Here is a 25,828-nt window from a genome sequence, read left to right on the forward strand (position 1 = left end):
AGCGTATGATAAAAATTAACGGTTACCTGCCCAGATTTGTTATTTTTTTCGACGGAATTCATATCGCGAGACACCATGAAGAAACACATCGGCTCTCGTTGTCCGCCCGCCGTCAGAACCCATTGTGTCGAATCACACACATCACTTATACGATATAGTAGGTACTATAATATGAGCCGCACAACTTATAATATTACATTATTATGTACACTCGTGTTATAATATTATTGTTGCGTGATCGACAGGCTCGATATTTCTCGACCTTTTCCGTTTAGTGACGTACGTCACAGCAGCCCCCCTCCCCCCATTTTCAAAATATTGAAATTTTATTTTTCTACCTTTTAGTATGCTGTTGGTACGAATTTGTAAGCAGCGGAATTAGTATGTCCAAAGTCCCTCAGATATATCAAAAACCCGTGGGGGAGTGGGGGGGGGGGGGGGTGGCGGGATGTCACGCCACTAGCGTGACGCCAGTCCCTGACATCTCAAGTGGATTTATTTGAACATAATGTACGTGGGTATTAGTTTATAGATTAGGTATTCCAGGTGTAATGTTATTGTTTAATTTGAAAAAATTGTCACGGTCACCAATACAATCTGTACCTACTACCTTTGTATTGTAATAAATTAATCTATAAGTATTTGAAAAAAAATTTGATTTTACTTAGATACTGACATTTAAAAAAAAAAATAATAGCTTCGTAACATTATATTATTCTCCTATTTACCATCGTGACAATCGTGTTTCTGTTTTTCATCGACGACCGACATTAACGTATATTAATATTATATTATTATTATTTATTCGTGTATTTTTTTTGGATGTGCACTACTTCATTAAAAACCCACGAGCCACCACTGACTTAGATATAAAAAGAATAATTTTTATGAATATATAACTCAAAATAATTTGCAAAATTTCGTGAATTCTACGTATTTTGTCAAGATTTTAACATTAAATGCCTATAAAAAATTATGACTGGATTTTTAATATTTTTCAAATGTCATTGTAACAATTTATCGGAACCTTGTATTTAATTGTTAAGCTTATTTATATAATAAATAAAATTGTATTGATATTTATAGAAATATAGGTTATACTATACGAATATATGAATGTACTATATGAATATCAAAATTATTGAATTGTTTTAAGTGTATATGAATATCAATTAAAATAGATTTAATTATTATTATTATTAATTTATTCATTATAGTTTATATTTATAAATTTTAATAATTTTAAAAACTTAAATTTACCTGGTTTATCAAATATGCATGGATTAGTATAATCACAAGTCCCAGACGATTTCGCATCGGTATTTTCATTCATTATTTTACTAATTAAATTTTAAGCACACATGTCAACTAGAATATAAAAATAAAATATCACATAATAATATTTACACCTGTGTGTAGAATTTAATATAAAGACTGGGTAAATTTGAAGATGGTACAATAAGTTTTTAGTAAACTACCTATGTTTTAAGAAAACCTTAACTTCAAGAATTTTAATACTGACCAGTATTTAACAATAGATACTTACCAGCATTATCCAAATTGTTTTTCACTACAAACATATTTAATGAAGGAACGTCTCAACTTCTTAATTTCTTCATCTTTTTTTATTCTCATTATCCTATTTAGTGAACCACTTAGATTATTTGACATTGTAAATAATATCAAAATAACTTATAAGTCAAGTATTAAAGTATTAACACCAATGAAAAATGAAAGCCTTGTAATGAAAACTATTCGATGAAAAATTAAAATTAAAAGTAGGTTCCTAGTAGTAACTTTGTCATTATAAATGTGAAATAATTTATAATACATAAAGCCATAAAGATTAGTTTGGATGATAATTGGTAAATTAATATTTTGTATTTAAATGTAAACAAAAGAGATATTTTCATTCTATTTTTATTTTGCACTTTTGTAGCGCTTACTAAATGGGGATGTTTAGAAGACAAACTGTTAGTACTCAGTGTAGCCAATGTCAAGTTTATCTGTGTTTTTTCATCATTAATCTTTTATCACAGAATACATATTTTATGAAATGAAATTGATTTGCTGCCATAGACATTATATGTCTTAAACCACAGACTTTTTATATAGTCTGTGCTTATATCATTACTTATGCATAACTGCATAAAGTCTATGTTTACCAAATCATTACTAATCGATTATTAACTCCTTAGTATATAATGTTTTAAATATTTTAATTCAAAATAATATGTACAATTTTACAAAATCAAAATCAGGAAAAATAATAAGCATCCCCATCATGGGCCTCCTTTGAAAATAAATGTGGGCCCATTGGCAGGGTTTTTCCCTGCTTGCCCTGGTGGCAATTGTGGCTCTGTGATTGTGGAAACTTGATTATGGAGACATAATTAAAGAATTCAAAATAATAGTTCTAGGAAATCGCAAATTGACATTATTACCATGTGTTTTTGTATGACAGATTTTTTAATTTGTTATTTACACAATGTCTATTTTGAAGTACTTTGAATTTAATATTTTAATCTGATATAAATTGTTCAATAAATTAAAAAAATTGTTTACTCTAATTGTAGTATTGCCATAAATAACCAGTACCTAAACTGACTAGTAAGTACCAATACACCCAACACAGCAACAAGCTAGAACTATGACATCCCAATGTGGACCGCAACAAGAATTTAGACCACAAAGTGTAAGAAATACATTTTTAATTTAAAAATATTTTACAAATATTTATTTATGTTATTTCATTAGGTTGAACGAGTAACAGAACAATTAGGAAGTTTGAAAACAGGTATAGCTTACTTAAATTATGTAATATAATATAATTTAATATTGTGTTTGAATCTCTTATTTGTTGCATGTAGATAATAACTAAAATTTACATTTAATAAAGTCAATATTTAGTAACTTTTAATTCAAGAAATGGTTGGGGGGGGGGGGGGTGAGTTATTAAAAACCTTTCAAATGAATAATTTTTTATAAATTATAAATTTGTTATATTTTAAACCCTTATTTTTTTACTAATATTTAAAATTAGTTCATAACATTATAATATTATAGTGCTAAATAAATATTTACAAAAAGTAAGTTATTGTCTCTTTAATTTTATTTCATGTATTTTCATCAAACATAGGTTAAATTTTTTAGTCTTTATCCATACTTAAAAAATTGCATGCTTATCTTATTTTAATGACTTAACTTCTCAAAAAATTGTTTTATTTCAACATACCCCTATAAGAAATGGTCTCACTATTTACCTGTGCCTGCTATATTTGCGTACAACTAAATAATAATTCTGTTTTTGGCTGTATCAGGATTTCCCTTTAAAAATAAATGCTTTTAAAAGTAACCATTTAAAAATACAAGCCTATTTTTTCCACCTTAAAAATATCATCTGGCAAATATTTTTGATCCACTTTTGATCTTTGAAATATCAATAACATACATGACTTATTTTTTATATGATTTTAATGATTATTCTTATCGTCTGGACTCTAGAGAGTATTCTATTTATTACATGTTTCATGATAAGCATCCATAACAAATATATTGAACAATATTATAACATATAAAGAATAATGTTGTCCAACAGTCACTAATAACTAGAGAGTGTTAACACAACAATACCCAACGACCTATGGTTGTAATTAATAATGTACTTAATTTATTTTCGTATGACAATCATGTTGTATTAACATTAAAACGCATAAAAAATATTTCAAAATTGAATGTTTTGTTTTTATTATATTTTCTTATAGGATCAGGAGGACAACCAATTCAATTAGTAACAAATCATTTTCAAATATTAACAACTAACCCAGATTGGAGTTTATACCAATATAAAGTTGACTTTAACCCATTACAAAATAGGATAAACAATCAAAGAGGTCTATTGAGTGCACACAACGATCTTTTAGGAGCATATATTTTTGATGGAACATTGTTGTTTAGTAGCAAGAAGTATAAACCAGATGTAAGTTTCTTATATCTTTTTTGTTCATTCATATTTTAAAAAGTATAATAATATTATTTTTATTTTAGACTTTAGAACTGACATCAAAACAAAAATATGACAACACAGTGGTAATAATTACTATAACATTTATTTCTATCATTGAAAAGGGTGATTATGAATTTATCCAAATTTTAAATTCATTGTTACATAGAAGCCTTGTAAATTTGAACCTAACACTGGTTGGAAGAAAATTCTGTGATGCAGAAGCCAAAGTAAATTCTTATATAAATATATACTAATGATTCTAAGTTTTTAATATTGGAATTGCTACCATTTGTATCAACTACTTCTATCTCATACCAAATTACAGAAAATAAAATAATAGTAATTTATTATTATTTATTATTATTATTATTATTAATCATCACTAAATTAATGTGATTTTTAAAAGAGACCTAGTCGTATATTATAATAATGCTTCTTATTAACTACTTACTTAATAATTACATATTATAATTTTAAAAAAAAACTTCCTATCCAATGGATCCAATCAGTAGTATTTGATTGTTTTTTCAAAATCTCATAAATTTCCTTTGTATTTATTATTTGTTGTTTATTATAGATCAGTATTCCAAAATATAAGCTCCAACTTTGGCCAGGTTTTGAAACTTCTATTGGAAATCATGATGGTGGTGTGTTCTTAAAAACAGAAATTTACACTAAATACATAAGAGAAGAAACGGTATTAGATTTTTTCAAAGAATGTAAAGAGAATGAAGGGAAAAACTCTCATTGGATGGTCAGTAATTGTTATGATATAATATTTATAATTTCTATCAAATACTTATGTGGTTTGTTTTAAGTCAGTCACTAATACATATTTTATGTGACAACTGTCAATATTATACTCTTAACAAATATTTCATTTTAGTTTTTCATTGATGTGAAAAATACTATTCATACTCTTGATTTATGTTCAATGTACTAAATATTATAATATTATCATGGCTATATTATACACAGTAGAACTTCCATATAACGGTCACCGAAGGGACTGAAAATAATGACCGCTATTTAGAGGTGTCCGTCCTACAGAGGTAAAATAACACTAGGATACACTTGATGGGACCTAAAAAATTGACCGTTACATAGAGGCGACCGTCCTATAGAGGTGACCGTTAACGGAGGTTTTACTGTATTATGTAACCATGAGCATAATATTAATTTCAAAAATTTAAAAAAAAATGTAAAAACTAGTCAATGTTTATTACTATGCTAAAACCAAGTATCATGGAACCAATATTAAATATTTAGGCTCTAAAAAACTTTGTCTAATACCACAAACCCTAATCCCTACTTATAATAACAGATGGATATGTTATAGAGTAGATAATAGTCACAAGTAATATCTTGCATTATGGTTACATTATTTGGAATATGAGAAGATATAATATAATATTCTATTTTAGGTGCAATTTAAAATGAGTGTTATAGGAAGTGAAGTTCTGAATAGATGTGATAATCAGACCTATATAATTAATGATGTAGTTGAAGATTATAATACAAAATCAACATTTTGTAAGGAAGATGGATACAGTACATCATATATAGACTATTATAAACAAGTGTGTTATTTATGATTTTGTATAATTGAGTTATAACTGATAGTTATTTCAACTAACTACTGTAGTTTTATATATTTAAGCTGTGATCACAAGTATTTTTATTTTTTTTAGAAATATGGAATAAACCTTAGCAGTTATTGTCAGCCAATATTGATATCACAAAAAAACGAATCTTTTATTAATGGAGGTGATAACTCAGAGCCTGTGTACTTAGTTCCTGAATTATGTAGTTTCACTGGAATAACAGATGCGATGAAGTAATTATATTAATTATAGAATATTGCACCATTATGGCACATTTCATTATGGCTTGAATAATATTTTTTTTTTACACAATCACATTTTAAAAATATATAGACAAATTATATTTTTTTCTCTAAATATTGATAAAAATATTATAGCTTCATCAAAAAGTATAAAAATGGACTTATAATTAGGTACGTTATAACTAGGGCCCAATTTTTTATTCATTTGCATTTTCTTGTTATATTTATAGTAACATAGTATTTATAGTTATATTTATTGAATACCTAAGTGTTTTATACCAACAGGTTTACCATTGTTCGATAGTTTTACCCCCATATACCTATGGTTGATAAATTTTTTTTTTCTTATATTAGATTATCTTTTCTAGAAAATTCGTTCGGGAATAATCATTGTAATAAAAAAAATAAATGTTGTATATTGCTTTTCAGATTAAAAACGATGACACGTACCATTAAAAAATACTAATAAAGACAAATACTATTTAAAATCAATTACATGTACTTTAAAAATAATGTTATTTTTTAAATTTCATTTTGAAAATCAAATTTTTTTTTGCATGTTAATTATTTTAAAGGGTACTTATATTTTTACAAAAGAAGAGCATAAATGCATATTTCTAAGTTTTTAGAACATACAATTCGAACCCTACTTATAACATAATGATTATTTAATTTTAACATGTATTGTAATCAAATACATACTGTTTATAATTACAGAAAAAATCATTATCTCGTGGCTGATTTAGAAACACAAAGAAGAGTTCATCCCAGTGAAAGAATTGGCAGATATAAAAATCTTATAAATCGGATTCTAACTACACCAAAGGTAAATATTTTTATTGAAATATTTTTGAGCAAATAAATATTTTCTTTAATTTCTACCGGGTATTTTAGTCTGCAGAATCATTGAAACAATGGAATTTAACATTGAGTAATAAACTCGTTACAATTCCTTGTCATGTATTACCACAACAATCTCTTCAGGGAAAAAATTACCAATTTCCAGCTGGTAATGAAGCTAATTGGACAGTACACTTATGTAAATTACCCATGTTTACTTGTGCTGAAATACAACGTTGGGTAGTACTAGGTCCAGAAGAAAATGGTGCTGAAGTTAGACAATTTACCAATACACTACTTCAGGTGGCAAAAGGCATGTCATTTAATTTACCACAACCAGAAATGTTAGTATTTATTATTTAAATGTAATACATTTTAGAACTTAACTCAAATACAAAATATACAATGATATTTTAATTTCTATTTTAGAGTTGATTTAAAAGATACAAGTGCGAGCACGTATTCAACTACTTTGGATCAAGTAATAAATCAAATGGATCCATCATTTATTTTATGCGTCATTCCAAATTCGCCTAGTGAACATTACAATCTCATTAAAAGACAACTATGTCTTAATAGACCAGGTATCCAATTTCTGAAATGAAACTATGGATTTGCATATCAGTTTCATTTCAGGGTCGGACAATTGAATAATTGAGTTAGGTTAGATGAGGTCAGCAATGTGTCTTACCCTGTATGCTATCATTGGGGGTCCTGTTGTGAGTTCTCACATTTTACCTCAATTTGTGGCATATTTCATTCGTATCTTTATCTGAAACTTAAACATGCCAGCTACACTATAAGTTTTGGTGGGTACAGCAGATCGACATGGACTGTCATACCAAAACACCAAGTGTACCACGCTCTAAATTCCTTCAAACAACATATTGACTAAAATATAGATTAATTTTTTCAACTCAATCTTAATATCATGGTTCTTCCTCTTATAAAGTTATAACTGTATCTTAAGCGTATGCCTTGGTTTTTACATAAAATCATTTTTAATATAAATAACTGATATTTTAATGCATAAAATAGATTAATTTTATTTTATAATATTTTCACTAATTATTAGAACATTTCCTATATCTGGTATAAATAAGTTCTCTTAAATATTTAATACCCTCTACTGATATTAATTTTCTATAACAAATGTTATTGCGAACATTTTAATCTTGGCATTACAATTTTGAATAACAATAATCAACAATAATTAATATGGTCTGGTTATTGTATAGGGTTTTGTCAACATTTTGGGTTAATTCAGATTCAGAGACTGTTATTAAAATATACATAAATATATAATTTAATAGTAATGTTTAAGTCTAATATCATAATGGTATTAAACATATATTGTTTACTGCTTCTGTTTAAACTCAATTCAAATATCTAAAAATGTTTTTTTTTCAGTTCCATCACAAATAGTATTGTTGAAACAAATGAAAAATAAAAATGATATGATAATGTATGCCAAAATTTCCATAAAAATGAATTGTAAACTAGGTGGAGCACCATGGCGTGTTGTCATCCCTGAAAAGGTATGATTAATTTTAAATTGTATATTTGTGTTATGTAAATTTAATATGTTGAGAGTAGGTAATCATTTTATGATGTCTTTTATCAGAGTATGATGATAGTTGGATTTGATGTCTGTCACGGAAAGCGAAATAAATCTTATGGTGCACTTATAGCCACAATGAATGACACCTATACTTCTTACTTCAGCTGTGTTCAAAAATATGAAAGCAGACAGGAACTTTTAAACAATTTTGCAATGAATATTGCTAGTATGTATATAATTATATTACTTTTCTTAAATTAAAATAATAGACATAGATTATAGAATTTAGTATTTACGGTACCAGTCTAGTTTGCAACCTACAGACACTTGAGTGATCTAGTATGTATCTTACCATAATCCCAAACCAAATATTGTTTTATTGAAAAAAATATGCTTTATGGAATCAACTGGTTAATAGAATCAAAATGGCCTAAACCAATGTGATAGCATTAAGCGTTACTCACTGTATTTATAAGTGATTTATGCATTTAAACATAATTGTTATTAAGAATTTATGAAGTACAGCATATTTATAACCTATTTTGGCTGATAGAGGATATTAAATTGTTTTCAATGTTTTTAAACCGAGAATTATGCAATTATGTAATGATTTTTGTAAATTTACTGTTAATTGAAATTTGTTTTGATTATAATGAAAAGAAAAATGTCAATTTTAATTTATTTTTATAAAAATTAGACGCATAAAACATAATATTATTACTTACCTGTTTCTATATCATTCATTTTATTTTCTGTATAAAAGATATGTATGATTTTAATGCGCAATGTGCTACTATGCCAAAAAATAAATTTGATGGATTCTCAAGCGCCGTGGCACTGACATGTTTGGTGCTTAAGTATAAAAATAATGGGTGTTACACTTTTGTTGATGAAATAAAAAGCACAAATACATTTTTGGAAAATATATTGCACGGATTTTGTTGGGGTCCCAATCTCTTTAATTTTTAAGTAAACTAAGGTTTTTATAAAAAAAAATAACTGCTTGACCTACAATAACTTATTATTGACCAATATCATCAACCTACTACAATTTAAATATTATTTTTGTTTTTTAGAGGCTTTAAATAAATATAAATCCAAAAATAACACACTCCCTAATAGTATCATTATATACAGAGATGGTATGGAAGATGATCAGTTATCTTATGTCCATCAAATAGAAGTTGATATGTTAAAGGTTGGTATCTATAAAAATACATAAGTTTATAATTTGTGTAATTAAAATGTTTATAAATAAATTTCTTTATAGAAAACATGTAAAGAATTCTACAGGGAGAAAAAAGTTGGGTTGGCTTTTGTTATAGTTAAAATATCTAACAATACAAAATTTTTTTGTAACAATCACAATACATATCAAAATCCACCACCTGGAACAGTTATTGATAATACTGTCACTGACCCAACTATGTAAGTATTTACCTAATTAATAATATATATTTATACTTATTTTACTGAAATAACTTAAAATATACCCATACTTAAACATACTCATTACTCAGTGACTAAATATTGACATCAATTTTAAACCATTATTAAGGACTTAGTATATACATTGTAATTACAATATTTATTATATAATATTTAGTTATCAATCTAATTGTTTTTTTTCTTAATTTATATGGATATTTTCAAATTATTTTATTATTAAAATATACGTAAACATTTTTCTATTAAATTGAAGCTTAAACATATTAAATATTTATGTTAGAGAAACTATAATTATATATGAATTTTTATTTTTATTGTTAAATTTAAATATGGAATAACATTTGAATACATACCAGGTACGATTTCTACTTGATATCACAAAATATAACAAACAATGCAGCTACGCCAACTCATTACAATGTAATTTGGGATACTCTCAATGAAACTACTGCATCCAATTTCACACCCACGATAGTTCAAAAACTTACTTATAAATTGACTCATATGTCCTACAATTATTCGGTAAGTATTAATTGTTTAATGATGAACATAAAAACTGAACATAAATTTTAATAATTTTAATGGACATATTTTTATAGAATACACAAATGGTTCCAGGCCCTTGTCAAATGGCACGCAAATTAGCTACTTTTACAGCAGAGTCACTCGGGGGTCCTGCAAATCCTCATTTGGAAGATTTACTTTATTTTATGTAAATATTTAATTCTTATTTAATTATATTTCCCCGAACACTGTGTAGATACTTTATTTATGATATATTAATGTTATAACTTATTTTGTATGTTCTTATTTTAGTAATTAGCAATTTTTTGTTTTACAATTATTTTTGTAATGTTATTTAACCTAATAATCATTAATTAACTTTAAGGTATTGAATTTATATTTGTAATTATAAGTCACTATGAATAGAAAACACAAATTATCTTTTTATTTATCTAGATAAATTGCTATTATCTATTTTCTTTATCTTAGTATTTTACTGAAATCTTAGATTTATTATCCTCATTTATCTTTATCTTTATCTAGATAAATATTTAATTATCTTTGCTCAACAGTCAACACCACAAAGAGGATATTATATTGTTGATTTCAAATAATCCGTACTTCGGTACTTAAAAATCTTATATATTGTATAAAAATCCTGTGTCACATGTTTGTTCGTGATAAAGTCCGAAACTACTGGACCGATCTTGATGAAATTTTTACACTGTGTGTAATTTGGTACAACTTAAAAAGATAAGCTAATTTAAAAAAGGAGAGGACTAACCCCGGGAGGTACTCAAATGGGAATTTTTAGATTTCAGATGGAAATTTTTGTTTATAAATGGTTTCCACGAGTGATGTCGTATAAAATGATTTGTTCTAGAAATTTCAATACAGAATTATAGTGAATCGTTTTAATTCATTGCCACGAGACCAAGCAAACCATTTATTATATACATCGACGATTTGTTATTGTAAATATTATTATTATGCGTCTATAAGCAATGATGGGTTTTTAACTAAGAAAGAGTATTTCGTGATAGAGTATATCACAGGAAGATTCACCAGTGTATAATATATTGGTTTCTATTGGTTTATCATGTTTGTTGATTTGTATTATTATCTTTTGTCAATATACCTAACATATATAAAATATACAAGAAGATCTGATAAGTAGTTCCAGAGTTTAGTCTGTATAGTTAGAGTCTGTGTATTTATATACTTAGATATATATATATAAATTAATGTTTGTGGGTAGATTAGACCTCTGGAAAGAAAATTTAAGTTCATTTACAAAGGGTTAGATTTGTTTTTTTTTTTATTCGTCTGATTTTAGTATAGGATTTTGTATAAATTGATTACATTAATCTACCGTAGGTTGAATTAAATAAAAACGACAAACTTGGTATATCTTTGATACTTTAGAGTTAAATCATACACTTACGTATAAACAGCACGAGGTCCGCGATCTACCACGGGTAGTTTGCCTACCTGATAATGTACTGCTGCGAAACAGAATTTTTATTCCGGGCAACAGAAAAGTAAAGATAAATTTTGAACACCATACACAATATACGACAGTACGTAGAGTTAATTTACAGTAATATAATTAATAGAAATGATATAATGCGGTGGATAGTGTGCACTGGCCATTAGCTATGATGTTACTAAAAGTCTAAGAGACAAGACTCAAGTGACCTCTTTTCTAAAAATTGCTTTATTTTGTGCTGGTCTACTTGTAGTGACAATATCATTTAATTTTCTTGGCTTAGACAGTTTTAATGTGACTTTCAAGTGTTTCAGGTATTTTCTTGAAGTAGGTATTTAGTGTTGTTCAGTGATCAGAGTTCACATCTTAAAGATATTTAATTAGTGTGTACTACGTATAAACCAGTATCTTTTCCGGTTAGAAAGGAAATGTAGTATGCGCTTGGGAAGATAAAAATTTAAAATTTTTAGTAGTTTTTAAAGGCGGCGCAGTGATAAACTAAAAAAATAAAGAAAACGACAATTTTTATGCAAAATCCTTTTTGGTTTTTGGTCTAACTCAAAAATATTACCGTAGATACATAACATTTTTACTAAATATTTATATTAGCATTATCTATACACCATAAAATGTTCAAAGTATATTGACTCATGTTGAACTATTTATGGGCATATGAAATGTTCAATCATTGATAGTTCTTTTAAAAATTATTCAATAACAAAACTTGAAAATGCAATACAAGGTTTCTCGTAAGTTGTCACTAATTAGTTTAATGAATTCAAATTTGTGGCTACCATTATAAGGTAATAATAAAATTAATAATAACAATACAAAATTAAAAAGCGGGTAACTGGCAGACTTAGGTAATATTCAAAATACTTTTTAAATACTTTTTTTTGAAAGTATTCAATAGGGTATTTTCAATATGTTTTACAAGTATTCTGAGTAGAGTATTATTATTTATTATACACAAAGGTGGGCAAGTTAATTAAAATAATTAACTCAAGTTAAGTTAAGTTAAGAGGACACAAGATCGATAAGTTAAAAGTTAACAGTTACCAAATGATAAATTTAACTCGATAAGTTTTGAGTCAACTCCAAAAGAGTGGAATGTGTCTTTCTACTTTATAATTTATAAATTTAAAAAAATTATTTTATTGAACTTTTATCATAATGTACACTGTATACCATTTTACTATTATTTAATAATTTAAACTATACTCATCTTAAATTAATAATTTAACAAATATGTTTTTTTTTATATTGTATAGCAATTGAATGTCATAATATATGAAGATGAGTACATGACATTCGTATATATATTATAAGTTATATAACATTAAAACATAACAATTGTCAATTTGTAATTTAAAATTATTAATTTTATTAAAAACATTTATAATTGCAACTCGCATAATATATAATTTACAACTTAATAAGATATATTAATATTTAATATACACAAAATTATGTTATCAAGAAATATAACAGAAATGTTTATGTTTTTGTATTGGATTATTTTTATTTTATACTGATATAGTAGGTAATATTTATGTATAAACGAACAATTTCAAAATGTATTTAACTTGATGGTTTTTTTAAAATCCGCTGAGAAAAGCTAAGTTATTTCAACTGTAAATTAAACTAGTTAAGTTCATAAGTTTATTAAAAAATAAACTTACTAGTTAAGTTAAAAAGTTAAAAAAAAAATTGACAATCAATATAGGTAATAATTAATACAACAGTCAAATAAATAAAATAACAACAACACAATATTATCTTTTTTTTTATTAGGTTATTAAGGCTTCGACTACTGAGGTCATTGGCCTGTAAGATTGGTAGAGTTGGTACATTAGGTTAGAGACGGTCAGCACGGTCAGTTTGGAACACGTGATGGGCGGCAATGTTTTTGCGCACTATGAGCCCGTGGTGGTCACCCATCCGAGAACTAGTGGCACCAAGAAAGAACAACTTCCTCAATTAGATAACTTTTAATTAAAAACTTTATTTGAATTTCGTATTCCATATGTGATCCATCGGCAGCTGCTTGAGTAGGTATTCACGTAAACCTTAAAAATGAATTTGTGTCCATGATCAACAGACAAACACCGATAATTCTGAGGCAAAACTAATATATATATTATATATTTTATATTTTATAAAAAAAAAATATTTCATATTAAATAATAAATAATATTGTATTATGAAATTCAATATTGTTAGTCAATAATAAACTTTAAAAAAAAGGGGTGATGTCCCACTAGACCAAAAACAGTCGGGGAAAAAATGTCAGGAGGGTAAATGTCTATTTTCCCAATTTACCAACTAGATTTAATTTTCTACTTTGGAAAAATTCTGAAATTGAAAATCAAAGAATCTTTATTGTTCTAAAATGACTTACAAAAAATAAAATAGCATTGTAAAATCAATATATTCATTGGTTTAAAATATTTTTTTTTAAATGAGCGCCAAAAATATGTTGACAACAAATAATGTCCTTGTAGTTCGATATGATTGGTTGAGATTGGCAAATCAATGTTAACATAATATGATGCGCCACTACATAATATGATACGTCACAACGTAAAATAACGATTATCAGTATTTCTATATGAATCATTTAGATTTAGAACATAATTTGTTTTTGGATTGGCGATTAGGATTTTCTATAAATTAAGTCACATGTTTCCAAATTTTATTATATGAAAACAATAACATACATTGTGCGTTGATGTATGCCGGTGTAGGTATTTTCACTCAACCTCTTTTTATTTACGTCTTATAAGGTGCAATAAAATAATGGAGAAGGATGATGACAAGTTCTTTGGCGATGATGAAGTGGCCACGGTGTCTTCAAATTCTGGTCTAGTAAAGTATGGTTTGGTTTTAACGAAGAACAATTCGCGATCAGAAATCGAGTTCAAACAGGCTTCATGTACGAATCATAATGAGATCAAAGTGATCTGGCATCCAGATGGTGCTAAAGAAATTATCTCTGATGATAAAGTATATTACCCATTACCATATATCGACAGTTTAAATGTTTTGAAACTAGAGCCTTAATTGTTTTTTTTTTTTAATTTCCTAGGTTGTGTTAATGGATCGATCATTAATGCCTGGTGATGTAGTACGAAAAGTTAGTGAAAAGAAGCCAAGTCAATTTGGATATTGTGGAAATATTGTTAAATATGCCACAGTAAAAATATTTAATACAAACAAAATAATAGAAAATATAAATTCCCGAAACTTGACTCGCACAAAAGTATGTACATAGGTATTTAATGTTTTAATTGTTAGGCAGTTATATTTACAAGTGATGGGCAACAATATCAATATTGTGATAAATTGTTGATATCGATATTATATACGGTTTTATATCGGGAATTATTGTACCAAGTTTGTTTTCTTATCTTCAATTAGCCATGTAAAGCAAATTTTTGAATTAAGAAATAACTATTATTAATTCTAAAAAGCTTATGATATTGCGATACAATATCTGAAAAATTAGAACGATATCAATACACAAAATTATGTCTTTGCCCATCACTAATATTTACACCAATGAATTAAAGTTCTTTTAATTTCAATATATTATTTTTCTTAAGCAGTAATATTTTATTTTTATTCTAAAGCCTGGTTCTCACGACTCATGTATTTGACAATTATACACGAGTACGGAATACTTGAATTCGTTAAACTACATAAATGTTCAACTAGAGGTATATTCCCACTATTTGTGTGGGAAATAACCAATGACTAAATAATGTGATATAAATCATAATAAAATCAGTTCTTGTATTCCTTAAATTATCCATCCATCTGATTTATCTATTTTATTATTTTGTAGATATTTTCTAATATAAGTATATAATTTGTATTCTATTAGTGTAACGTCAAGTGTTATAAAGTGTGCATGATCCACATTTTATATATTGTCAAAAATGGAAATTAAATTTTCTTTTTATTGATATCAAATGTTATTTTGATACATAATAACAGTTTTTAGTTAATTTATTATTACAAATTTTAGGAGTATTATTTGTTGATTATTAAATTTTATTTATAGCCCTTCGGGATTGGTTCCTCGGTTTTTTATGAATCATGCGTTGGTGAAGTTACTGATGTCAAATGTAAAGTTACATTTATTTCACAAGATGGATCTATTTTTACATTAGAGGATCCACATAGACGGGACTTCATAAGTCTATCCACAAGTTATGTAAGTCAACTTTTTATATTAATTATTCTTATATAGAAAAATACGAATTTAGAGAATATTCTAAAAAACAATATTTTTTTATACATTTCCTTTTTATTGTTTTTTAATTATTAATTGTATTATTTAATACTAGGGGTCTGATTTTAAAGCATACTACTATGTTTCTTTTTTTTATATATGAGATGGAAATCTAATTTTGACCATACATTTGTTTCGTGTCATTTTAATTCCAAATAAACCAATTTATTTCTGAATTTTTCTATGTAAATACTGGTTTTGCTTTTCTATTGGTTGTTTGCAAATATTCCAGCTGTAGCATTTTAATATGATTATTATACTATTGTAATAAACAAATTTTAATTTAATTAATAAGAAATTTTAACACCCGGAATACGGACTAAATGGTTATTGGATTATTATTGTTTTTATTGCAAAATCTAAGAAAATACATGGTAGTTAATTCTTTTTTAAATTTAAATTTAACTTTAATTTTTTATTCAATTTTATACCTAGTTTAAGTTAATTGTTGTTCATACTTTATTTGCTTTTTTCAAACAATTTTATGCTTTTTTTGAGATTAATTGTGCTTTAAATCTGAGCCCTATTATTACCATTTATAAAATAGCTCAACAAATTTATTTTAATTCTAATGTTTTAAAAATTTAGAGTTTTTTCATTGGTGACAATGTATTTTACCATGGGCAAAAATTAAAAATGCGTCTGGGGTCCTTAGAAAAAGTAAAATTTTTAAAAATCAGTAACCTAATGAAATGTTTATGGCACAATTATAAGAAGAATTTCAGCTCTAAATTTGGGTCCAAGGTAATTAAATAAAGTAATTATATAAATGAATTTTGATGTTCCCATCATACTATATATACCATACATATTTTTAGTGGGTCAAAGTCTATGTTCAAGATGTTATTGTATCATCAGTTGAAGTTAAATGGTACTGCCAAACATCAAGTAGAACAAAATCGGGTGAAGAATATTGGCCAGAGAGATTATTTACTGGTGATAATTTGAAAAAGTAAATACAAAAGAAAAATTATTAGGTACTAATGTTATAGGTACTTATTAAGTATGAACATGATAAATACCAAGTTATTGTATATACATCCTTGTTATATGTCGATTGACCTTAGCCTTGTACTCGTAGAGTTAGAATATAGATTTGGAAATATTAAATTAACAAACCCATTTTAATCAGTTATCAATAGGTTTTTAATTTTTATTAATTGAACATGTATTGTAACAGTACTTTCTCCATTCTCCAATGTCCATCTTTCATTACTCATGTTACTTATATCTTAAAGGACCATAAAACACTCGATATTGACTTATATTTAAAAAAACACAAAAAATATTACTTCTAAAATGGTATCAATAAAATTGTTTTACGTTAAATAGTTATTATGTTACGACGTCTTTAAAATCACGCATGCCGTTATTAGATCCTACTCACAGTGGCGATCCTTCCTATATAATGAGTGCTTATTTGTAGTTTCGGGATTGTACTTTGTTTATTCAAATTTGATTTACTGGATGATATAAACTGGTGTTTTTTTAACTTGAAAATAGTGTAGTTTTCCGCACTATGAGATATGGCTATCCATATAGATACTGGCTGTTGTAAAAAATAATATGCTGTATGTACTTTATGGTTGAGGTTATGCTGGTTGATAGTTACAATTTATAAAATTATAACTTATAATATTAATATGATTATTTATTATATTTGATGTATTGTCTGAAATATTAGCAATATCCTTGATTATCTTAGATATTATTGTGATTACTATTGTAATCATTATCATAACAAATGAAAAATCATACTCAATATTATTTTCATTTCTGACCATGTTATGTTTTGCAAATTTTTTGATATTATTAAAATGTTGGCTGAAAAAAATTAACAATGATCAATATTTTGGATCATTCATATTTCATGCCCTTAAATTTTAAGCATTTATTTAGGAGCAGACCAAGAGAATAGCCACTAACCATCAAACACACATACTAATTATATAATTACCGCAAATAATGCGTAAAAAAAATAAATCTAATATTTTTTACAATTGTGAATTTTAAAACATAAGTCACTATTTCATAAATTCCATATTTTTTCAAAAATAACGAGTCAACAAATTATTTATAAAATACATATAACACTTATTGACATATTTACCTATTACCCATGTTCAAAATGTTTGCACCTTAAATTAAGTTCTTAGAGTAATCAACCACTTATCCTAACTACTCCATGTAAATACATTAAAAATATGTCTTATAAATTTTGAATTATTTTCTAGATAACCCATAAATACAATAAATAATATATATTACATTTTAAATATAATAATAAATTAATGTTATGATGAACATTTCATCAACACTTGGTAGAGAGTGAAATTGTTTACCTTATTTAAATTCTAGTTAGTTTAATTTTAAAAAGTTTGGGTCAGAATCGTTTTGTTTTGCAATCACTGTTAGTAACATCATTATTTTTTTTTGATATTGTAAGAAATATAGTGAACAAAAAATTGTACACTGTAAATGTTATGTTTAAAAAATTATTCTGCATAACATGATATTGCAATGTGGATACATAAATGCAAATAAATAGTTTGATATTATTTATTTTATTATAGAATAGTTTTAACTGTTTTTATATTTTTAGACTAAAAATTATTGATATATTTGAGTCATGTTCAATTCAAGTGGGAGGCACCTATTTGTATACAATTAAAGATACCGATAATTTGATGACAATGAAACAGTGGCGATCTAAATGTACAGAAGCTTTTAATATTGGATCAGGTTCAATACACAGTAAAACTAATAAAAATAAGCGCCACAAAAAACTTTTAGGTACCAATAAACGATTAAAGCGTTCACATCTTATTGATTTGGAACGTATTAATATAGATGACTCATTATTAAGTATGTATATACAGTATGTATAAATGTATGTAATGACAATGTTATTTTTTATTTTAATGACAGTTTTTAATTTACATTTGTAGTTTTTGGTTTTTTTTTCAATGTTCAATAATAAAATGGTGCATGTTATAATACATCAGCCATCGTTAAAAATAATTTAATAAAGGGAAGTAGGTACAAACAATATTTTGATATTCTCATTACCTACTTTGCCAAAATATTTTTTAAAGAAAAGTCAATTTAATTGAAGAAATCTCAACTAATGCAATTTTAAACTTTAATCTGTACTTTTTTATTAATTTTTCTACTTTCAAATAAAATTACTCTGTCAATTAAAATGTATTAACTAAACAATGAATCATATTTTTTCTAAATCAACCTTATTATGTAATATGGGATAAATATCAGAAAAATTAATATGTTATTGAATATTGTTTTATAGGTATACAAAATGGACGTAGTAGCGTTTCAGCTGTCCTAAGACAAATAAGAGAAAGAATATTATATAAGATACAAAAATGTACATTACTATCCAAAAAATGTGAATCTACAAGCACAACCGGTAAAATAATATAAATATTGTAATTTTAAATTATATTTTTCTAAATAATGATGTTTTATCAAGTATGCTTTCAAGGCTCCTAATATATTGTTTCAAAGACAGATGAAAAATATTAAAAATCAGTAGTCACAATTTTTTTTTTTTATTAGCATTTAAAGTTCAAATATTGACAAAATAAATAAAATTCACGAAGATGTGTAAATTATTTTGAGTTAGTAATACATCAAATATTTCTATTTAAATCTGGGATTTGAAAATGTAATACAATATTCATCAAATTTTTATGTACATCAAGTATTTATTTAGTTTATCTATCTTTATCAGAAAAAAAAATGTCTACAAGGAAATCAAATTAAACTTTGTCTGAAGTTCATATTTTTACAATATTTCACTTGATTTCTCATGTAGCGATTTTACGTTAAAAACGAGTAACTGTAGATACATGAAAATTTCACTGAATGTTTATATTTTCATTTTATATACACTATCAAATTTTGAAAATATTTTGACACTTTTTGAGCTGTTTAAGGGCATTGTCAGTTTTTCATTTTTTTAGTTTTTTTTTCTATATTTGTGAATGCAATTTTATTTGTTGGGTAAAAAATTGTGAAAATTTAATTTAAGACTCCTGATATATTTTAACTAAAGCAGTTAAAAAATATAAAAATACATAACATTTAAAGTTCAATTTTGATAAAATGTATCAAATTTAAAATTTAATATTCATTTTGTAGTTAAAAATGTAAAAATGTTCAACTTTTATAGTTAATGATTGAAAATTTGAAACAAGGTTCCACGTAAATAGGTTATGTACAATTTACTTTTTTCACAATAATATCATCAAATATATTTAATAATATCATAGGCTGACCGACCGTTTTCGCACAGAATTGGCTTTTCTTATACATAATATTATATCATTGAATTCAAATTTAACAACATCCATTACAGTGACCCACTTGTAACCTACTGTACAACAGAGCGACACTCACTTGCCCACGTATTATTTTTTAATCCTTGGATTTTGGACAACTCTTAAAACTGTCAAGTGGTTGAACAATCTTTTTCATGTTAACATTTCTATTTTTTCAGTTTAAAAATGTAAGAATGCTTAAATGTTGGTGTGTTTAAAATTTAAACAGTATTTTAAAAAAATAGGTACTTATTATTTTCTGGGTTGTATTTTATATAATGAGAATAATAGCATTCTGCCATACTGGATCTTTAAATATAATATGTATAATGTAATAGGTATGCAATGAAACCTAAATAAAACATCACTATTGAAAAATCCTTAAATATTATAAAATAGTTTTTGTATTTGAAAGTATGGTCTTCTAAGAACACATAAAATACATAATCATTGTTTGAATAAATGTTAAAAATAAGGTGTACACTGTACATGTTGGAAAAAACCTTTCTGTGTAATCTATTATACAAATGTATCATATAATATATATATTAAACTATTTTATAAAATTGAAGTAAATTGCTAATATATTCTTTAGGCAATAGTCGTGTATATACATTAAAATCAAACAGACTAAAGAGGAACCGTATGTGGAAATCATTAATTAAAAAAAATAAACAATTCAATATACCTAAAATGAAAACCAAACCAAATTCCAAAGTTGTAGTTGAGATTTGCTACACAAAATCTATGATAGATGTTATATGGCAGGTATGTATTTGAATACGTTTTTATACTCTAAAATCTAAAGAAGAATATACCAAATTCTGTTTTTGGTTTGCATGATAGTAAGTTGGAAATTCCCAACTATAATTAATACCAAATCATTAGTGACTTATCACAAAAACACATAATATAATGTAAAAGTGAGATTCTGCCTGGATCACATCATATGGAAAATAAACTGCAGAATATTACTAAAGGTCATAAAAGAGGAATTAGGATCATTTAAAATGCTTAGTTTATTTAATATTTATATAATATAATATCCAGTATCTTTTAGTTTATATTAAAGCTATTTGTTGTATAGGATGGTACTAAAGAAACAGGAGTTTCTTCCACTGATCTCTGCCCAGTACAAAATCTTGATGAACTTGAGTTTTTTCCTGGCGATTTTGTTACTGAAAAAAGTCCTGCATCTGATGTTTATGGTGTTGTAGAATCTGTGGATCATGCAGAACGCACTGCTCATATACAATGGCTTAAAGTTTATCCTGAAAATCCATCATTGTATGAATTAACTGTGTTAATATTTTGTAAAACCATTACTGAATCTAATATAATTGATTTTTAGGCCAAATTCTATTGAAAAAACTTATTTTAGTGTATATGACTTACGTAATCATCCGGATTTCAATTTTGAACATGGTTGTCTCATTAGACGTATTGATACGAACCCAGATTTAAATACCTTAACTGTTGGACAAGTATTAAGTGCAGGGCCTAATGGCAGGGTAATTTTTTTATACAAAACATTAAATAATAATATATTTGTGTATATTGTTATCATTATTATTTGTGTACTGTTTTAATTGTTTAGATTTTAGTGATATGGGTTGATGGTGAAAAAACCGAATGTTGGCCACAAGAATTAATTGTTGTCAAACCAAATGGCTTCAGTTTTCAAGATGTAGAATATGACTTACCTAAAGATTGGATGCCTATAACCAGTCTTAGGTTATCTAAGTAAGTTAAACTTATATTTAGCTAAGTTATAATGACCTAAATAACCATGAAAACATTACAATCTTATTTCATAAAATAATTTAAACACAGAATTTAATTGTAAGTGTCTTATTCAAAATATATATTCTTAATGCTATATTTTTCGAAATAATTTGTATATTATGTTATATAGTATAAGCTGTGACCAAGTACACAATGAGCGGAAACATGAAGGACTATTAGTCCAATTACAAGAGCAATCTGCTATGAGTATAAATTTATTTCTAGATGCTGTTAAACAAACTTGTGACATGGATAAAGTTCTTAAATTAAAAAAAGCTTTGGAACAATATAGGTAATTTGTCAATTAAATTTAAATGATTTTAAATTTATTTTAAGTATAAAAATGGTATACTGATACATAGGTCAGGATTTAACGTTAGTTCGTTTTTGCCAACTTCAGAATGTAAAGAAAAAGAAAAAGAAATAGAAACCTGGTACAAGGATCTCATGGATAATATCTCAAAATTAATAAACAAAATAATCTCAAGAATAGGTATTATATTTTATTGTTTTTCATTTCATAGATCACATGATTTATATTATATATGTGTATGATATCATAGCCCATGCCAAACAGACTGGCGGTGGTGACTCCGCCCCCAAACGACACTAGCAATCAAAAGGGTATATTTTGAGTAACTTTCACACACAAAAACCACATTCCTATGAGTGTGTAGGTATAGCGCGCCTAATAAATTTGTAGTACCAGCTGTAGGACCCCCCGCGTTGGACGGAGTCACCAACCGCTAGTTTGTTTAGCGTGGACTCTATATAAATGGAGCCATAACTAGCTGACGGAACTAGATTGATAGCATTACTAGTGTGCATGCGTGCACAAGTAATTTTGTCATAGAATTAAATTATTTCAAAGTAATTAAAAAATAGTTTGTGTAATGTATACATCTAACCGTTCTGTAATGATAAGTCAGAAGGTTAAAAGTTGTATATTTACATAACATGATCAATAATGACTCTATTCTTGATATAATATGATCTATGTTAAGTTTATTATATAATCAAATGTATATTTTTACAGATATTAAAGAGAGAGAAGAAAGAGAATCGGTTGAAGAAGAAGAACTGTCATATGAGATTTTAATTAAAGTAAATAATTGAAATAGCATTTAAGTTTGTACTATTTAGTATTTTATATTGCATTGATTTATGCCAAGTTTCACGAAAAATCACTAAACATTTAATGAATAGCCCATGCTTGCGATAGTCGACATATAATCAGCCATACAGCAGACTCTCTGGCTCACAAGCAGACTTTGTGTTCGACTATGTACTTTCGTACACATAACCATATTATGCATGCAATAGTCTAACTATCCTTAAAAATAATTTAGTGGTATTTAATTGGTGCATTGAGTTTCGTTGAAGCATTAAATTAAACAATTTTTCAAGCAACCCGGGCACTAATAACTTATTTATTTATAGGACAGTGAAACTAAATTAAAACAGTTTGTGTCAGATTTCATAAAGAAAGTTAATCTTGTTTTCAATGAATCATATCCTTCTAAGTATGGGATAATAAAACATTGTGATACAAAAGATGAAAGTGATGACTTAAGTCTACAAATAATGGATGTTGCTGAGCCAGCATCTGTACTTCCAGTAATTGAACCACATCCTGCTGAATGTCCTTTTATTTCATTGAAGACAGAACCAGTGTACGAAGTAATCAAACCAGAATATAATCAAAGTATAACCAAACCTGAAGAAGCTGGAGGTTTGTACAGACTATAAGTCCCTATATTTTTATGCGCTACATATAAATTAAAATTAAAAATTAAAATCTTAAAACATTTTTTTATTTTTCATGAAAAATTGCTAACGTTTTGAATCAAAGAAGAAAATCACTTCTCAATTTACATTACATTTATTTTATAATATAACAGAATGATCACATCATATATTTCCCACAACCAATTATTTCACATTAAAAATCTTAAATCAATTTTAGTAAAATATAAAAATAATTTTATAAAAACAAATAGTTTAACTGTTTTAAATAAAGTTTTGAGTATATGGCATAATGAGTATGTTAAATTGTATAAAACCATTCACCATTGTATACATAAAAACAATTATAGGTTTTAGAGATCGAATATTTCTAAGGCTAATATTTGATTTATAATATTATTAATAATTTCTTAATCTGGTACTTTGAACTATTTTTTTCCAAATAAATTGAATATAAATCTAACTGCTGAATTATTTGAAACTATATTGATGGTATGAATAGTTTAATATAGTCTAAATATTTTGAACATTTCATTGTGTTTAGCAAATGATAAAAATATAAGCAAAAGCGGTAAGTTTTAGTCCCTACTGTTAATATTTTTTTTAAGTAGAATAAAATAGCCTTAGATTTAGGTTTGTATAGCAGAGACAATTCATGCGTGTTTGCTGTCCTATTAAGCATGTGTCACACAGTCATGTATTAAACCTGCACGTTTCAGTTTATATGAGCCTTCTCAATGATGTTGCTTTTGCCATTTAGTGGTGCTTATTAACTTAACCAATGTTTACCGAAAGTTGTGCATTTCGTACTCACACATATAATGGGCATCTATGTGAAAAGGGCCCTAGGCATTTTATGAAAGTTTATATATTAAAATCTGAAGTCAAAAATATGAAATGGTTTTTAATTTTATCTATTCTTTTTTACAGTTTTTGAAGTGGTAGAAACACTTATGGATAATTCACACAAATACATCAATGATAAAGATAATTTAAATCCACGGTTACTAAAAGTTATTGCTAAAGACATACATATACTCCAAAAAAGTTTACCGGCAGGAATTTGGGTGAAAACTTTTGAAAATCGTTTGGTAATTAATAATATATATTACTTTTATGAATATAAATATTATAAATTGATTTATTAATTTAGCAATATTAAAGTATTATTATTATTTGAATAATAGTTAGAAGAAGTTGATAAAATAATAATTATTTCTCTATTTGTACCTTATTTATTTATTATTTTAGGATTTGTTTTCTATAATGATTAGAGGACCAGAAAAAACTCCATATGCTGGTGGTTTATTTCTATTTGATGTCAAAATTCCATCCACATATCCAATCAAACCTCCTTTCTGTCATTATTATAGTTTTTGTGACGAACAGTTGAATCCAAATCTAAACGAAGATGGAGAAGTATGCCTTAGTCTTTTGGGTACTTGGTCTGGCCATGGTGTTGAATTATGGTCACTTGAAGATTCAAATTTATTACAGCTTCTAGTATCAATACAAGGTGGTGAAAATGCATTTTTATACTTACTTCAATATTAATATTTTATAATTGTTTCAGGACTGATATTGGTAAGTGAACCATATTATAATGAAGCTGGATTTGATTCCCAGCGAGGTCAGAAGCTTGCAAAAGAAAACTCTCGTGTTTACAATGAAATGGCTCTGATCAAAGTAGTGCAGTCAATGACAAATATGTTAAACATGAATAATTCGTAAGTTGTACAAAACAGAATTGTTAACCCTTTAATAGATAAGACAATTTACTTCTTATTACATGAAAATGTTCTTTTACGAGTCAAAATAGACACCGATATGTTGAATAATATTTTAAATAATTTAAATGTATTTGGAGATATTGAATGAACATAATATTATAATATAAAGGCTGCTTTAGAAAATTTATAATTCCTTCAGTTTTGCAGTTTGCGTGGTAACCTATTACAGTGAAAC

At 26.4% G+C, this 25,828-nt stretch overlaps 2 protein-coding genes across 2 annotated transcripts in view; both read left to right on the forward strand.

Moving 5' to 3' along the window:
* The first annotated feature begins 2,501 nt into the window (after positions 1 to 2,501).
* On the forward strand, positions 2,502 to 10,475 carry LOC100164750 (piwi-like protein Siwi). The gene is made up of 16 exons (XM_001947555.5): positions 2,502 to 2,695; positions 2,758 to 2,797; positions 3,765 to 3,979; positions 4,048 to 4,233; positions 4,584 to 4,760; positions 5,431 to 5,586; positions 5,698 to 5,843; positions 6,570 to 6,678; positions 6,747 to 7,036; positions 7,122 to 7,276; positions 8,103 to 8,230; positions 8,317 to 8,479; positions 9,330 to 9,451; positions 9,524 to 9,681; positions 10,059 to 10,224; positions 10,302 to 10,475. Exons 1-16 carry the CDS (start codon positions 2,651 to 2,653, stop codon positions 10,416 to 10,418), a joined length of 2,373 nt encoding a protein of 790 aa, XP_001947590.2. The 5' UTR covers positions 2,502 to 2,650; the 3' UTR covers positions 10,419 to 10,475.
* Positions 10,476 to 14,303: 3,828 nt separating this feature from the next.
* LOC103309139 ((E3-independent) E2 ubiquitin-conjugating enzyme UBE2O-like) overlaps positions 14,304 to 25,828 on the forward strand; it is a 13,556-nt gene continuing 2,031 nt past the window's right edge. Inside the window, exons 1-18 of the mRNA XM_008183841.3 lie at positions 14,304 to 14,701; positions 14,784 to 14,957; positions 15,762 to 15,914; positions 16,581 to 16,736; positions 16,811 to 16,944; positions 18,595 to 18,857; positions 19,300 to 19,419; positions 20,928 to 21,100; positions 21,420 to 21,619; positions 21,684 to 21,843; positions 21,930 to 22,075; positions 22,248 to 22,409; positions 22,480 to 22,610; positions 23,154 to 23,221; positions 23,558 to 23,849; positions 24,794 to 24,954; positions 25,115 to 25,379; positions 25,437 to 25,590. Of these exons, the coding sequence (XP_008182063.3) occupies positions 14,495 to 14,701; positions 14,784 to 14,957; positions 15,762 to 15,914; positions 16,581 to 16,736; positions 16,811 to 16,944; positions 18,595 to 18,857; positions 19,300 to 19,419; positions 20,928 to 21,100; positions 21,420 to 21,619; positions 21,684 to 21,843; positions 21,930 to 22,075; positions 22,248 to 22,409; positions 22,480 to 22,610; positions 23,154 to 23,221; positions 23,558 to 23,849; positions 24,794 to 24,954; positions 25,115 to 25,379; positions 25,437 to 25,590 (3,119 nt within the window). The 5' untranslated portion in view covers positions 14,304 to 14,494. The remainder of the gene's footprint in view (positions 14,702 to 14,783; positions 14,958 to 15,761; positions 15,915 to 16,580; positions 16,737 to 16,810; positions 16,945 to 18,594; positions 18,858 to 19,299; positions 19,420 to 20,927; positions 21,101 to 21,419; positions 21,620 to 21,683; positions 21,844 to 21,929; positions 22,076 to 22,247; positions 22,410 to 22,479; positions 22,611 to 23,153; positions 23,222 to 23,557; positions 23,850 to 24,793; positions 24,955 to 25,114; positions 25,380 to 25,436; positions 25,591 to 25,828) is intronic.

Source organism: Acyrthosiphon pisum, chromosome X (assembly GCF_005508785.2).
Source record: "Acyrthosiphon pisum isolate AL4f chromosome X, pea_aphid_22Mar2018_4r6ur, whole genome shotgun sequence".
Taxonomy (NCBI): domain Eukaryota; kingdom Metazoa; phylum Arthropoda; class Insecta; order Hemiptera; family Aphididae; genus Acyrthosiphon; species Acyrthosiphon pisum.

Coding starts and splice junctions, on each gene's coding strand:
- LOC100164750 (XM_001947555.5), top strand. CDS start 2,651: ATGACATCCCAATGTGGACCGCAACAAGAATTTAGACCACAAAGT. Junction 2,696..2,757: donor AAGAATTTAGACCACAAAGT/GTAAGAAATACA, acceptor TTATTTCATTAG/GTTGAACGAGTAACAGAACA. Junction 8,231..8,316: donor GTGTTGTCATCCCTGAAAAG/GTATGATTAATT, acceptor GTCTTTTATCAG/AGTATGATGATAGTTGGATT.